General features: G+C 24.5%; 1 protein-coding gene across 3 annotated transcripts; it reads left to right on the top strand.

Moving 5' to 3' along the window:
• Positions 1–723: 723 nt before the first annotated feature.
• On the top strand, positions 724–6,388 carry LOC132918046 (thiamine transporter 1-like). Of its 3 annotated transcripts, none has more exons than XM_060979105.1 (10): positions 724–929; positions 1,883–2,011; positions 3,276–3,446; positions 3,559–3,775; positions 4,229–4,375; positions 4,516–4,658; positions 5,026–5,128; positions 5,293–5,485; positions 6,019–6,160; positions 6,289–6,388. In XM_060979105.1, exons 2-10 carry the CDS (start codon positions 1,913–1,915, stop codon positions 6,367–6,369), a joined length of 1,296 nt encoding a protein of 431 aa, XP_060835088.1. In that variant the 5' UTR covers positions 724–929; positions 1,883–1,912; the 3' UTR covers positions 6,370–6,388. The 3 variants fall into 3 exon arrangements, with proteins under 3 accessions (XP_060835088.1, XP_060835089.1, XP_060835087.1); XM_060979106.1 differs by lacking the exon at positions 724–929 and adding an exon at positions 1,410–1,564; XM_060979104.1 differs by lacking the exon at positions 724–929 and adding an exon at positions 1,662–1,804.
• Positions 6,389–17,808: the final 11,420 nt, after the last annotated feature.

Raw genomic sequence — 17,808 nt, 5'->3', positions numbered from 1 at the left:
CCAGTCTTATTATGTTAGTGGAATACATACACTATATAAACTAATTTTATAATTTTTATACGGAAACGTTTATTTGTATTTTTACGAATCATATAATATAATATATATTTTTTTATTGTTGGTGTATGATAAATAATAATATTAAATATAATAAATGATTAGTATTTATTGATAAGCATTTCAATTTTAAGATTGGTTGAATGGTTTATTATACATTTTCGGGAACTTTACCAATTTATTTCTGTTATTTATAGTTTTAATTCATAAAATGAATCATACAATTATTCGTTCAATAGGCATGTGATGTATAAAAAAAATAAAGGAAATATGTTTGTATTAAATATAGGTAACTTAAAATATTGAAAAAGAAACTAGATGGAAAGTAAGTTTTGTTTGGAATCATCCTGTATACATCAATGAAGTTTATAATAATACTTACGAATGTTTTTTCGGGAAGATAAAATAATTTTTTCTTGGCATTACATTTATGTATGCTATCATAATAAAAAATATTGAATTATCTTATAATTTTTAAATTTATATATAGTTACAGAGTATAATAATTCTGATAAAAGGTCAAAGAGTGACAGGTTCTCTCTTCACTGCCAATAAATATACCACTGATTAATTTTCAATCATTTTATATGAGTGCATAATAAAATGTTGAGAAAAAATTGACTTGATTATATTAAACCTTGTTAGATGCTTGTGAATAAATATATTTTTCATACTTAAGTCATAATATATAACTATTCAGCTAAACTTATGTAAAATATCAATAGAAACTTTTTTGAAAATACCTTTTTTATAAATTTAATGTATAATAAACATAAAGTATAAAATTGATTTTGGTTTGCTGGTTTAAATATAATTCAACGTATTTTGATAAAAACGACAGAAATTCTTTGGTTGAATCAAAAAAATTAAAAGTAAATAATTTTATTTTGATAAATTAATTAAGGTATAATATTATATAATAATACATTTTCAGAATTGTCTTGTTATTCATAAAATTAAATAATATTTTTGAACTAGTTATTTATAACCATATTTAAATAATAATTTAACTCACAAGTCGTGGTGGAGTAGTTGAATATTTTAAATTATTTGGTATACCGTCGGAACGGGTTATTAACTACTACGTTTGCGCGAATTACGGAGACAGAGTTATAACATTTTAACGCATACAAATGTGTGTCTATATTATGTAGTGAAGATCATTTTGGTCACAAATGAAGATGTAAATATTGTTGAGAACGACTTGATGAGAAATTTGATACTGAGTAAAAACTTTAACATAATCTACACTATTATTAAATATTATCGAATAAAAATTACAACGTAATTAGCATGCACACTTTTAAACTTTCTGAATTAATTCATCGATTATTGTTAGATATTCACATAACTATAATTAATTGTGTCTCTGCTAATGTATCGTACGAATACTGAATTAATGATTTATGATTCATATTAGTTTGATAGTTTGTTGTTTATATGCATGTCTATACTAAATGTTATTGATATATTTTACACTAAATCTAAATAGCTCTAAAGTCTGAAGGTACGTAACTATATATATACATTTTTTTAATTTTTATCAATTAATTTAATATTAATTAATGAGTATAAAGTTGTGTAATCAATGTAGCTTGATATCTAGTTGTGTAACATGTTGTATTAATTTTATTCTTGAAATTGATAAACTTAAAGTTTGTTGTATTGTGATCGTCAATGTGATACGTATAGATGATTCAGAATGTTTAACAATTAAATAATATCTATATAATATATTTTACAAGAAGTACAAACATTTATTTTAACTATTAATATAAAACAAAATATAGTAAAATTGTTAATAATACTTAAATAATGTTTTCAGTTATGAAAAAATGGAAAAAAAACTACATATATGGTGGCCATTTATTTGTTTTTACTCGAACTTCGGCCACTAGAACCTTTTATGACGGCTTATTTAATAGGACCAGATGCAAATTTGTCTCTGAACGAGGTAATTACAGTACTAATATACTTAATCATAGAGTTGTAGTTTTAATTCTAAACGTTTTTTGACTTTTTGTTTTTTTATTTTACTTTTAATACTTACTGTCTGGCTGATGACACTAATAGATTATACATAATTAATAATATGATTCAGAAAAAAACTTGTCTATGGCTATGAACCAATTCTAGTAGTTCTATTATGGCGTAAAGATGAGTTTCATTATCAGCGTAATTTAATATGATTTATGTTGATTTAAATACAATAATTTGATAATAAGTACTGAGAAACGAAGTTTTCAATACAATAAAGCACCATAATTTTGAACAAACGCAAAAATGATCTATCTTAAAAATATTTACTTTTTGAAACCTTAAAATTAATACTATAAGGTACGTATATAATTAAAATCTTCATGATAAAAAAAAATTGCTATGGATATCATAGTATTTTAATATAAGAGTAACACATAACTCGCTATTAGTTGACTGTATATAATATACATACACAGCAACTTAAAGATTTATCTAGTTTGTATAATTTACTTACCATATTATAATTATAACAAATACAATTATGTTCAGCCGTTCAGGCATAAAATTAATTAAAATAAATACAAGTGATTAAAATTTATTACTATAATTATTATTCAATAATCATATACCTACTCTATATTTAATTACTAAATAATATAATTATCCTCATTCTCTTTGAATTTATAGATTTTATAAAAAAAAAATGTAGATATAGCTTAATTATGTATTTCCATTAAACCTTTAATTCTTTATACACATAGTAAAATAATAAATAAGGTTTTAAATTTTTAACATTATTATACTTAGTTATTTTTTAAATAAAAAAAATATTAAAATTTAAAACTATTTTATTCATGCTAGCTCGTATATTACCCACATTTGCCTGAGTTAAAATTAATTCATTTTTATTGTTTTCTGTCTTGCTTCAATTGAAATATATTATATAAACACAATTTATAACGAATAGTGATTATGATTTTCTACTTCTTCATTATAGACCTTAATTTTGATGTAAGCACTAAAAAAAAAAAGCACAATATAATGTTTTATTTTCGGTTTTGTAGAATTTATGGACGTATGAAATGTTACTATACGTCAATATGCAGTCTAATTATAATGTAATTATAGACCACTCAAAATTGAAGCTGATCTCTGATAATATTTTTAACTATAAAAACCAATAAATTAGTATAATTAGATCACTGCTCAGATTCTAATATATCATGTTATAATTACAGGTAGCCACCACGATTGAGTACCTCAAAACATATGCGTCGCTATTAACATCAGTGTTAATGTTTATGACTGCTGACTACTTTCTGTACAAGCCAAACATTATATTTTTGACCGTTTGTCCATGTGTCTCTTATTTCTTAATGACTGGTGCACCCAGTGTTACGCAGCTGAGGGTTAGTATAATTGAGTATTCTAAAGATAGTAGTTTTATAGATCATTATTAATATGTTATTTTAATGATGCTTTTTTATTGCTTCGTTTTGTTATATAATAATAATAATACAGGTGTCTGCATTTGGTGTTGGGGCAATATATAGCGGTGATATGATAGCACTTTGTTATTTGTACGCAAAAATCGAGGACGTAGAACAATATCAAATGGCCACCGGTATTGTCACGGCTGCCATACAACTTGGTAAAGTTGTTGGAGACTTCTCAGCACAAATTATAGTCAGTGCAACCGGAGGGATTTATACTATCTTGCCATATTGCAACATTTTCAGTAATTAGACGATTTATTATGATTTAATAACTTTGTACAATTTTTTCTATTCACAGACACAAACGATACAAGATTAATTTAATGATTTAATATAGTAAACTTGTTTTATGAAAATTTATATTTATAACCGGAGTTAATTTAAAATTTTAAAATTAAAAATCTAAACAAATTAAACATGATATTTTATTGATTTGTGCTGTGGTATAATGCAATCGGGGAAACTGGGAGTGCTTACTTATTTGAATCTACGGCTACCGGATGCTAAGTACACCTAAGTATTTCACAATGTGCACTTATGACTGTAATGTTTTTATTCAAACAATTAAAAATATTATAAAATTGAAAAATTGTTAATAGATGATTTAAACTTATTGTTTAAGTTCACATAAACATAGTTTTGCATTCATATGTTAGCATACAACATGTAGGTAAATCCCATTTTTTTGTTACAAGGTTTGTTGTTAGCTATAATTTGGGCCTGTTTATTTCCATCGGTTGAACAGAAAAATGATCGGCTAAAGTCAAAGGAGCCGTGTGAAAATTCATCACTTCTTAAATATGGTGTAGATAATGAAAGGAAAAATATTGAACAAAAACGAAGTAAGTATGATTTGTGAATCTTATATTAATCTCTTTGTTTCTTATTATAATTAACCTAAACAATTATCTAACCGCGGTACTCGCACTTGTAATCTACATAGATTTAAATTTGTTATATTTTGTTTCATTTTTCTGCCTAGATACAATTGAGATCGATAAAGGATACAAAACAAAGATATTTGTCTCGAAAGAAATATGGATGAATTTCAAATCTTCATATTCCAATCCGATTGTACTGAAAAAAAGTTTATGGTATATAGTGGGTATGGGAGCGCACATTCTGGTAAATAAAGTTTTCAAATTTATTGTGCTCGTTTATATTGATGATAAAATTGTTTATAATATCGAAACATATATAAGACGGACCTGTGTGCTCAGCATATTTTTCTGTTTAAGCTTTATGGGAAAATATTATTTACTAAGTTAAAAGTTGCTATTATTTTGTATATTTTTTTTTACTTAATTTTTAACCAACAGTGATAATTGATATTATTCTTATTTAATATAAATAGTACAATAATAAGTGGTATTTATAATAAATGCTATAAATTATTGTATACTGTATTATGTGTATGAAAAATGGGTGTGATATAACTGTTATTTTTTTGGAATTTGAATAATTATTAAGTGTATTATATTGAATGTTACAGGTTTTATCTAATATAAATGTTTTGTATTCGTACGTGATCAAAATACCAGGAAATCACGATGTATTGTCAAATGGACTGGCAGAATCAATGGTTACATTAAGTGGTTTGTATTTCTCAATGTTTTATATTTTTATAATCAAGTAATAATAATTATTTACTGCAAAAGAAATAATAATAAACAAAGTTATAATTTTTTCCATTTACTGCTAAATTTACCACAGTTCTTTCAATAAGGTTAGAAAGATGAGTCTATATTAATATTTACAGGAGCCGCGGGAGCGTACCTAATTGGAAAAGTACATTGGGATTGGGCGCGTTATGGTGATATGTTCACGGCGTTTTGCTCTATTGTCATGGGGACGCTTATGATGTCATGTTATTTTTATCATAAACTTATTTTTATATATTTGGCATACATATTATTTGGTCTGATATGTCAAATGCATTTTGTCGTAATCTAGTAAGTAAAATTTTTAAATATTTCAATAGGAAGATAGGATTGAGTATATTCTATAGCATATAATATATTGTCTAAACATATATTTTTCGGAAAAAGTTTTTGGAGAATTAAAAAAAAAAAAAACTTTTTTGATGTTGGTGTGCCATGTAGTTTTTATATTCAGATTAAAAATAATATACTTATATACTGTTGATATATATTTAAAAAATATCATTTTTTGAATAGCCAGGTATTAAGTTATAATTTATTACTTAAAATAATTGAAAATGAGCAATAATTTTTAATTATTTTCCAATAAAAAGGTAATAGCTTTAGTATATTTAAATTATTTAAAATTCTATTTATCTTGTATACCCGTAAATTGAAAAATTTCTGCAGTGTTCCAAATTATTTTGTCGATTTAAAAATCTATATTTAATTTTAAAATTAAATTCTATTTTTAATGAATATAAAAATAGTGTGAGCGATAAAGTTAACTAAAAGTAATGAGTGTTAATAACTATTATAAATTTAATTTGTTTATGTACTTATAGTGCCGAAATTGCAAAACAGCTAAAAAAACAGTGTTATTCTCTAGTAATAGAATTCAATTTTTTTGGATCTTTAATAGTGGTTACTATTTTAACATTAATTTTGATTCAATATAATATCATGCATATTACTATTCCCGGAAGGGTAAGTCAAAATCTTTGTATTTTATATATTTCCTTAAAAATATTAAATTACTTTTGGATACTTAATGCATGTGTATAAGGTAATACATAATATAACAGTAACTAACCATTATATTTATTTTGTTTCAGTTTTTGTTCATTGGTGGTTTATTTTCAATGTTAGGTATCATATTCTTATTTATATGTTTATATGATATAAGAAAAAAATAAAACATAATATATAATTATAGTAAGAGGTTTATTTTATTATTGACATTTTAATTTGAAGTTATTCAAGTTATCTAAATCATTAGGTTAAGGCTGTACTAGAAGTTAAGTATACTATAATATTTAAAAACTACACAAGTTCATGGTTTTTTAATGAAATATGCCTGATTTTGCTTGTATGTAATAATAAATTACTAAATACCCAACGAATAAAATGCATGTGATATGCAAACGACTGTGTTTAAATAAAGTAAAAAAAAATTTTTGGAACAACATTGTATTTATTATCGATATATGATATATACATATTATTCAAATAATTTATTTATAATATATAAAGGTTCAATATACTTTAATTAAATATTTAAATGTACCTTATAAAAAAATACTTTGGAATGCTACATATTGACGTTGAATCCTGACAATGTATTCATTTTTTTTTTAATTAGTGGTTATTAGTTTCAATATAATTTATCAAATAACTTAAAATATTACTTTCTACCATATTCAATTATCGGCAAATAGCAAACAGTTAAATGCATTTTTCAATTTTTGTATTAAAGAGTTAAGACTTGCAATTTTGCTTATAAATATATAGCGCCTGTATTCTGTATGAAAGAAACAGTTTAAGTTATAGTGAAGGATAAATAATTTGTAAAATATTATGGTATTCATTGTAGTTTTTATGATAATATTAATGCTATTATTTAATCAAACCATTTGGACGATAACGACAGCGCCATTTACCGCATTTGTTTTGAACTTTATTTTAACGCGTCAGTGACTAGCTCACTTTAGCCGCTAGACAGTGCTGTCGTATAAGTTTAAATTTAATGTATTGTATTTTTTATCTTCATTAAGATTGTCGTTTTACTAACTAGATTACATTTTCTACCAGAATCCATCCTCGGAGATTATATTTGACTATTTGAGCATATTTCCACTTCTCAATTTCTAAATGTTATGATAGATAAAAAAAAAAATAAAAAAATAAAACTAATACTTTCATAGCTTTGCCTAAACTACAAAATGTAATTAAAAATTGTATTACTCAATTAAAATGTTCTAATAAAAATATAATTGATGGGTGAATTTTCAAAACAGTTTGATACGAACAACGCAGGTGTCTTAAATAATTAGATACCCATAATAAATATTAAACTATGTATATGACCAATTAGAAAAATCAAAGTAATTTTAATCGGAACATATATAGGTATATGTGATATGTATATACTTACCTAGCCCTTAATGGGCTAATAAAACGAGCCCTTTAAAAATATTTATTTGTTATTGTTATGAAGCAGATAAAACCATTAGTGGTTCTGAATAATTTTAAAATTTTACCACTTTTTTGTATCTATGTAGATTGTAGGTGTAAAATATTATATTGTTATTTAATTATGTTTATAAATTTATAACTTTACGGTGCGTAGTTTCTAGTTGTGATTTCATATAATTATATTACCCAAAATAAAGTAAAGTTCTATTCTAAATAAAACCTAGAATTGATACACATTAATAATGTACAATATTTTCTTATTGAAAATTAATCTGATGTTACAAACAATAAATTAACAAAGCGATTTAATTAGAACGATAAATCATAATCCCTTTAATATAATATCATAGTTTATTCAGCATTATTATTACTACAGCGATAACCTTAAAATAAACATAAATAAAAATAATATTACATATTAATTTATTATACAATAACTATTTTTTTTTCATTTTTAAGCATCAACTATACAAAGGTTATCGTACATACATAAATATTAGCATTTTTATATTACCTATATAACATTATACATTTAATTTTTTTTAGATAAGAAATAATTTGAATGTTCACAGATTTTTTCATATAATTTGTTCATATTTTTATTTTCAAACATGTGAACATTGTTTCACATTGATTTTAACTTAATCATTCAAAGATGTGTGATATCATAATTTTTATTATGTATATTGTAAATAATATCTATATGTTGAGAAATCCCCATGTTTTCTCGTTTTTTTTGTTATCAGAAAACGATGACACAAAAACACATTCATAAATTGTTTGTTAAAAACCGTTCTGCATAGCAAGAACCTCTTTGATTTAGTTAAAAGACCATAAAAAGGAAGAACTTTGACTGTGCAATATTTTTATTTTTTAAAATTCACTAATATGAAAAAGTTATAATTATTTTACAATCCGTTGTTTTTAGGTTTGTCAAAACTTGAATAAATGTTTTTGCAAACGGGATATTAAAAAAATAAAATAAATATTTTACAGTAAAAGTTCTTTTACATTTGAATCGATTTTGGTTTCTCGTCTATAGCTACAACTTTCTCTGTTATTTCTCGTGCAAAAGAAGCTTTTATATATAATTTTGTATAACTATGCATCAAATATCATATATATTGACTTCATTGCCAATTACTCCTAGAATATTAATATTTACAATTTAATAAATATTATAAAAACCCATTTCTTTCCTTAATTATGCGGAAAAACAATAATAATATATTATAAAATATTTATCTACCATAACACTTAAATTTATGTTGTGTTTATTGTCTCGAGTCTTTAAATATTCTTTTTTCTTTATAATCTAAATACCTAGAATGGATTAATTATTATTTTCCCTTTTATTTATCTGTGTATACGTAATACGTAATTCCTATAATCATTTTAGATTGTCATATTACCGTCTCATCAGTATATTTTTTTTCTTGTTGAAATCTTCAAAATATTGTTTTGGAAATCTATTAACGTTATGGAGACGAGGAATTTTAATAGTTGATACTATTTAGTAGTAATTTTTCGCTGAAAATGAAATAATTTTATTTTTATGTTTTGTAAAAACTCACCGATAAACCTTTATATATTATCTAATTTATGCAAATAATTTAAAAGTTGAATACTTGTATTAATATTTAATAATTTGTATTATTTAGTTATTTAAATAATATATAGATTCAAGATATGCGAGTTCTTAAATTTTGGTAGAAGGTTCACAAGCACAACTATGGAGAACCCGTCGAGATGTTCATATAACGAAGAAAAGCGTTTAATGCAATAGCGACCTATGATAGCGTTTAAATAGCGTTATAATATATTGTTTTCACGGTGGGTTCATCGTCGAGCCGCCGAGGAATTGTATATTCCCAAAACGGTGCACAGGAATAGACCGGCGATCGTTTCTTTGCATCAGCCCTCTCGGGACGTGCTGCGGTTATCCCGGAGTTGCGTAATCTATGGATTATTTACTTTTGGTTGTCAAACGTAGGTACTACCCGAACGGCGACGCTATATTATTACCAGGGATCGGAATATAATGCACATGCATTTTTTTTAAATATACACTTAAATCATAATATAAAATACTGTTGTATATTATAATATACAATTAATTTAATTAATTGTGCGCCTTAAAAATACTGCTAGTGAAATAAGTTAGAAAAAAAAACAGTTCAATATGATTTTAAATTGTTTCTATAGTTTTAATTGATAATAGTGGAGAAAACAGAAAGTTTACCGACATTATTTTATTAACATTTTAAATAACATTATTTTACATATACATATATGTTTTTTTTAGGGTGGGTCATAGGAATCCTATGACTGTATGGTGTACCCTGTTAGAAAAGTCCGGGCACGCCTGCACTGAGTGCACTGTTTATATAACCGTCACGGCATCACTCATCAGAGTAGTAAAAATATACAAATTACTTTTATTGTTTTTGAAATACTTACTAGTGATATGTTGAGTATTCATTTTTTACTTTTGGATGATTTATTTAATTTATTGGTAATAATTTTACGTTAATTGTGATTTAAAATTTTAAACATATCTATCCTATCTATAAAGCAGTGCTTCTCAACCTGGGACCCGCGGCTTTATGACTGGGGGGCCTTTAAATATTTATTTAATTTAAAATGTTTTCGATTATTTAATTATTATATAAATATATATAACATTATAACGTATACATTATATTATAATCGACCATATGATTAATCATTATTTATTATATCGGGAAAGTTTATCTTACATTAGAGTATATCATTAAGAAAAAATAATTGATGATTCTGATTGAGGGGGGCTTTGACAATTTTACATTAAATTTAGGGGGCCCTATAACAAAAAAGGTTAAGAAGCACTGCTATAAAGTATAATAGTATATATGCATCCATCCGTATATATTTAATGTTTTAAACACATTTTCAAAGCTATCTTTTACCGATAACTTCCAATCGATTAAAATAAAAAAATTTTAAAAATCTACTTCAAAGCAATATTAAACAAAATTACAATTTTAAGAACGCATTATTTAAAAAAAAACATCCTATTTTACTAATTAATTTTAAATTTTAATAATTATGTATAAAATGGTAACATGTGAATTAATGTATATTAATTTTTATTATTTACCTTATTTTTATTTTGCAGCGCATACATTACTGAGTAGGTACTGATAGTACAGTTTGGGAGACTAACATAATTACAATATATTATTATACTGTACTACACTAAAATACTTGTATAATAAGTTTTAATATATTATATTATAGTATTATACAGACTACATATTTCATCGCTAAACCACAATTTGGATCGTTGTGAACGTTGGTGTTACTTATGGAACGACCGAAAACTGTTTTGAAAACAATGATTTTTTTCCAAACTTTTTACATTATGAACAATTGTATACGCCAAAGAGATTTTGTTTATATCTTTTACGTTTTGTTACCTTAAGGAATAATTTTATCTTTTATTCTTATTCACGTGTAACATTTGAAATACATTCTGCGCGTTTTCTGCAGTTTTATAATGAAACATAAATTTGCGAAACAACCGTTTTGCAACGATGATGTCTTTTTAAACAATATGACGTTCTGTTTTATCGTACCTTTTTGAAAATATGAACAAGATTAGAAATGATATAAACAAATATTTCGGGTTCATTATTTTTAGGATATACACAAAACGGTGATAATTATTTCCTCAGAATTGAGTTTGGATCGATGGTTTTATAAATTACATTTTAAAATACATTAATTAAAATTGATTTTTCCTTACTATTTGTTCGTTTTTACCTGAATCAAAAATATTTGGTATATGTTTGTTTATTACATTAACTTGAACACCTAATTAATTCCTGTTTATTTGTATTCAGCGACCAAGCGGTTTTAACTGTAATATTTTGGCTAGTGTACCTCTCCGCCGATATTATAAGATTAGGTATTAGGTACAAGAGAAAATCAAGTCAATACACGATTCTTGACTGCTCGAATAAACACCATGATTATATATTATATAGGTATTCTCAAGCTAAGTGATCGTCAGAAATATGGTAATCTAAATCGCTAGGTACTCAGAGGGATAAAAAGCGTCAGGAGCTCATGACTTTTTGTTGAAATATTTTGTATTTTTCCCTGCATCTAGCTAGGTAATAGTTTGTGTGATAAAAATAAAACAAAATTGTGATTATTTTCACTAGAAAAACATGGGCAGATTTCGAGATCACTACTCAAAGTTTTTAAGAGGTCTTTTTGTCTATTTTATAATATAATATTGTGTTATAAGTGTTTATATATAAGTATGTTGGTATACATTTAGAATATTATACTATATTAAATGCTTTTAGTAGACAATAGATTAACTGCATTCATTTGCACCGTATTATTATTTATTATCACATAATATGGTTTTAATTCTTTAAGGTTTATTTTAACTGTTCTCTCCACATTTATGGTCCCTAGAAACTTCTGTAGTCACAGAACTTAAATTTTATAGAAAGGCACATAGACATAATTATAACTAGTTAAAGAAAAACTATTCGTATTTATTTTACGAATTAAAAATTTTTTTTAGTATGTATTACAAACAAAATAATAAAATATTTTTTTGTCATCGGTTAGAACGAATTTGAAATTTGTCTAACACATGTCAACTTAGAAATTTAAAAAATGGCACTATCTTTCTATATATGTATAACAGTATAGCATAGTATCCGTACATTTGTAAAAATCATGAAGTGATCATCAATCATTTTACTATAAAAGTATTGGTAAGTCGAGTGAAGGTATTGCGCCTCATGCCTATATTTCAATTATAATTGTATAATCTAGGTATAAGCAGTGATATATTATTGTTTCTATTATTCCACATTTTAAATAATATAAAAATATTGCACTCATAAGCTCTAAGCTGAACCACCTCGATGACTGGTAAAATCGTCAAGTCCATGGTTACATCTTACATTGGGTGGTTATAGCTGTTAAAGGAGTTTCACTCATCAAGTTAAAGGAATACTTAAAGAGCGTTAATAATATCATTTACTAATGTCTTATTCTAATATTATTTTATATGAAGTTTTATAAAATATACATATTATATTATATACGTATGGTATAAACCTTGATTCAATTTCGATAATAATAACTGCAGTATTGTCTGTATCGACGTATTAAATTGTCATCAATAAAATATAGCTATATTCGTTTTTCTATCTATTCGAGCCTAATTTTAAACGTTTCACATTAAACTTGATTTACAATATTATATATGTATATATACTACAAATATTATACTCAAACGTTTTAAAATAGATATTTATATACATATTTTAATTAAATAATCGACCACATTCAAATAAACACGCCGTTAATTACATCGCATTCATCCATAAACGTATTATAATATAAAATACCAAGATAAATCCATTTTACACTATATTTATCAATGAAGCTCCCCCACAGTATTATGTGAAGGACGTAGTTCCCGGTAATATTATATAATTTAAAGTTATGACAGAAAACCGCTGATGAACGATAATAATTTCACCCCTTACAAATGGCGAGATGGCACAATATTCTCATTTCTCATTATACCTGTACGCAGCGATACAACTACCGCAGTCATATATGAAACAGCTATATCTAGGTATTTTATATTAAGCCTACTATATTATGCGTGCATTTAGTTGTTCAATATTAATTTTAACAGTTTACTAGATTCAAAACAACACAGATGAAAAAATTAAATGTTTTAGAATGCAAGCACGTTTGGTAAAATAACCCGAAAGCTATGATAGAATTAATAATATTATACTATCGACAGAGAAAATTAAAATATTAATCGTCTATTAAACGAAGATAAATAATTACCGAGGTAGTAATATTTTTCTGAAAAATTGCTAGAAGTGTTAGAATTAATAAACTAGTGAAAAAATGCTCTGTCTGAATCAATTGTCCGTACTTCATAATATAACTATTATGTTTTAATTTATTCTGAATGAGAATAATTTATTTGTTGTTAAGAAGTTAACGTGGAAATGAATGTGTCGCGCTGTCGTTTCAATGTCGTGCCATCGATTTTGGTTGGGATAAAAAAATAATAATATATTAATGTTTACAGGAGTTGTGCGAGCGTATCTAATTGACAAAGTGAGATTAGATTGGAATTATTACGTTGGTATTGTGCTTACAGCGGTTTGCTTCACAGAACACGAGTGGGTGTTTTTGTATTGTATAATACTATCGTCCGTATAATGTAAACGAACATTCGATTTTCGTACATTTGTTCCATAAAATATTATTGAATTATTCGGTGAAGTTTGTTACGCCAGATTGGTCACAACTCAATGAATAGAATTAAACATCATACAAAACCGACAATATTATAATACACCATTTAATTATTCGAAAATTACATGCGTTGTAATATTTTGGATATACTTAATTTAAAAAATTAATTTTGTTATTATAATATTATATGTATTAAAATATATATAAATAATAATTATTTCTTATTGAAGTTGTATCTAGACTTTTTAGATTTAAACAGATACGTACCTATACCTAACAAATTGTTAGTATTTCATGAAATTTTAATTCTGTATCATTTATATTTTTCATTTCATACATTTTTTTATTTTTATATACTTATATTGTGTTAATTCATTTTGATTTCATACAAAAATTAATTTGATATTTTATATATTCACTTTTTTTTATAAAATTAAAAAAATACCGAATCAAAATTAAGTAAAACTAATTACTTTTCAAACTTTCAGTCTTATAATATAAATTAAGAAACACAATAATTTGGTTCTAAAAAATCCTTAATTAATTTGAATTTATATGCTAAAATAATTTTTTTAACGTTTGAGTGATAATGATATTTTTATATTCTCAGAAACTTTTGGCAACTATACTAATCACAAAAGAAAAAAAATCCAACAAACTTACAGCGTTTAAAATTAGTTTAAATTAATTTAATAATAATTAGTCTAAAATACACAATTTTGATTTTAAAATTAAAAGTGTAAATCGAATAAAAATAAATTCATATTATCCTAAATTATACAGTTAAGTAATAACTATTTTTATAAAAAAAGTGTTACCCATAAAAACTTATATAAATTGCCGATCGTATCATTAATACATAATCATGTTCGTACCTTATTGTTATATAGTATTTGTCATATGTATATAACATATATTATAATTTATTATCTGCCTCAGAAGTTTAAATTACTTGGTATTCATTTACAAATTATGGCCAAGAGTGGTTGTAGTGGTTGTACGATTTATGGGTATAAATTATTACTATTGTTTCTTTATCACAGATATTATGTTAAGTGTTAATGTATAATTTTAAGGATTAAAATAAATAATGTATTTGATATTTTACAAAAATCGATATGGATTAAATTAACCAACTGCTGAGTTAGAAATAGCATTAGATTAGTATCCATTATTCAATCGTGGGTGAATTTTTTCAATTTATCAAAAAAATATAATCCAACAAGTAACTACGTTTTTAATATGAATAATAATGATTTTTTTTTTTTTTTGATTTTTGTCACACGATCAATTTGTTTTTACATTATTATAAAATATTCACTATTTTGCATCAATCTTTGGTCGGAGACGACCTTTATGGAAAGCAGTACATTAAAAATAAAATGATCAATCATCTGGTCTTAACTATATACCAGCTATATACGCATATAAGCATAGTTGGTAAATAGGGTATACTACTTGACTTTGGTACATATCAGTTACTTTAGCTTAACACTTAACTTTCTTATTTGATTGTCAAAAACATCAATAAATAATGTACATTTACGAGTACATTAGTATAATGTTTAAAATGCAGTTATTGGATTTTAGCGACAAAGAGAATAGTTAATTGTTTTAAACGTTTAAATAAGGTAAATAACACATAATTGCTGAAACGAAATACCAATACTATAAAGATGCATATAGTGTCCATAATGTGTGTGGTCTATGCACAACTGAAATCATATTCGTGATTTTGTTTGATAATGTATTTTATTTTTGTTGTTATTTCGAAATAACAACAAAAAAGAGTAAAAATTATTATCTCGTAAAATATGGCCGCTATTAATCATAACGATATTTATTTTTATTAAATTAAATGTGTTAGATATCATTATACATTTTGATGGGTATATCGTATTATGATAATATTTTCTATTTTATGTCAGATTATATAATATGAGTTTAACATTAATATAAACCGTAATTATTTCGTTCAAGTCTATATGCAATGGTGTTTTATTTGCTGTCCTCAAAATTTTAATTTTAATTTATAAGTTGATTTAAAGGGTGTTATTAGAATACCGGGAACATTGTTCGTTTATATCGGTTTTATATTAACTCTACATGGGTCTTTAGTCTTAATTTTATAAAAATCTAAATACTATGTACCTCCTATACATAATAATAAGATGTACATAGGTTCACAAATTTACTTAAACTAAAAAATTGGTATGTACAATTGAATATACTATTGTACCAAATAATTTAAAAATCAGATTTATTAATTTTTTTTTTTACCACATTGCTGTAATACTAAATTAATTAATTTTGTTTAAAGGTATAAGATATACAGTATATCATATACATGATATATAATGCATTAATTCTAATTGTTCTTGCGTATATAATTGATAATATTTCAGAGCCTATTATAGTTATTAAAATCGATGAACTGTACCTATTTGTTTTTTTGTCGTTTTGAAAAATTAAATTCCTTAACTATACATTATTAAATGTTGCATGTGTGAATTTAATTTGTTCACTAAATTACAAGTAGATTCATTTATATTTGAACGAATATTTTGGATACCTAGCTGTTTCGTTTATGGCTTTATTAATTCACTTAATACGTCTCATTCTACCTATGCGAGAAATAAACTATAGAACGTATACCATTTGTCTTACTTAATTTGATCAATTAGTTTGAAGAAGATAAGTGTATCTAGACGAAATTTGTAGACAGATCAGTTGGGTCTATTTTAATCTAGTGATAAAATATGTGATATACGCACGATGTTATTTAGAAAAATAAATACTTTCTTCGTACAACTCTCATCAAATGAAATTTACCTAATAGTATTATAAAACAATATATGCTACTTTTTATTTAAAAATATTGATTATGTGTTTGATTATTTACATATTATATGAACAATACTATTATTAGTTGACGCAAGGGTAGGGTTCCAACACCACACCCAGAATTCCATTCATATTATTAACCATTATAGTAAATATATAGAGTAGAATAAAATTGTTGATAATTATTTTTAATCTATATAAAATAAACTTTAATATTGCGATAAAATTGAGAATCTCAGTTTAATTTTTTTTTGGCTGATAAAAGATTGAAGAACCTGTTGAACACTTTATATTTTATCGATATATTGATGAATTAATTAAATTCACTAATTATGTACTTAATACATAGATGGAATCTTTAATCTATTACAATGATGTTCCCGTCTCAGGCTTAAGTTTTTAACGTAATTATTTCATAGTTCATTATTCGTATTTCGTAAGAAATGATAAATATCATGTTTGCCTTTTAAAAATTGCCCCACCCCTAACCCCCGTTATCTTGGCCTATATCCGCCCATGATTACAACTAATTATTGAAAAATTATTTAACAAGAACTAATATAAATATAAATGTAAAATTATTTTCATTTTGATTTATATAATTTTAGGTATGATTTTCAAAATAATTTGATAATTTTTTAATTATTTATAGACTATAACTATTTTTTTTTTTTTAAAAAGCTTAAAAACGTAATACAAGGTTTTACATTAGTTGTTATGAAAGATATTTAAACATTTTAAAGATAAATAGTGGCATGATTTTTTTGGGAAGCATTTAATGTTCAAATTTTGATAAAATTTGTCAATATTACAAACTTTTACAAAATATTATTTTGTAGTTAAAAATTTAAGAAATGTTCAGTTTTTATATTTATAGCTTGAAAATTTAATATAATGTTCCTCATAAGTAGTTTATTTAGAAACTAAACAAATATATGTATAGACACAATATTTTTTATAGACATCAATTGAAGTTTAAATTTGACAAAATTAGATAATTAAATTAAGAATAAACATTT

The sequence above is a fragment of the Rhopalosiphum padi genome, chromosome 1 (genome assembly GCF_020882245.1).
Source record: "Rhopalosiphum padi isolate XX-2018 chromosome 1, ASM2088224v1, whole genome shotgun sequence".
Taxonomy (NCBI): Eukaryota; Metazoa; Arthropoda; class Insecta; order Hemiptera; family Aphididae; genus Rhopalosiphum; species Rhopalosiphum padi.
Note: the sequence above shows the minus strand (reverse complement) of the source record. Positions and strands in the feature narration are given on the sequence as shown.

Coding starts and splice junctions, on each gene's coding strand:
- LOC132918046 (XM_060979105.1), top strand. CDS start 1,913: ATGGTGGCCATTTATTTGTTTTTACTCGAACTTCGGCCACTAGAACCT. Junction 3,776..4,228: donor GCCATATTGCAACATTTTCA/GTAATTAGACGA, acceptor TTTTGTTACAAG/GTTTGTTGTTAGCTATAATT. Junction 5,486..6,018: donor ATGCATTTTGTCGTAATCTA/GTAAGTAAAATT, acceptor ATGTACTTATAG/TGCCGAAATTGCAAAACAGC.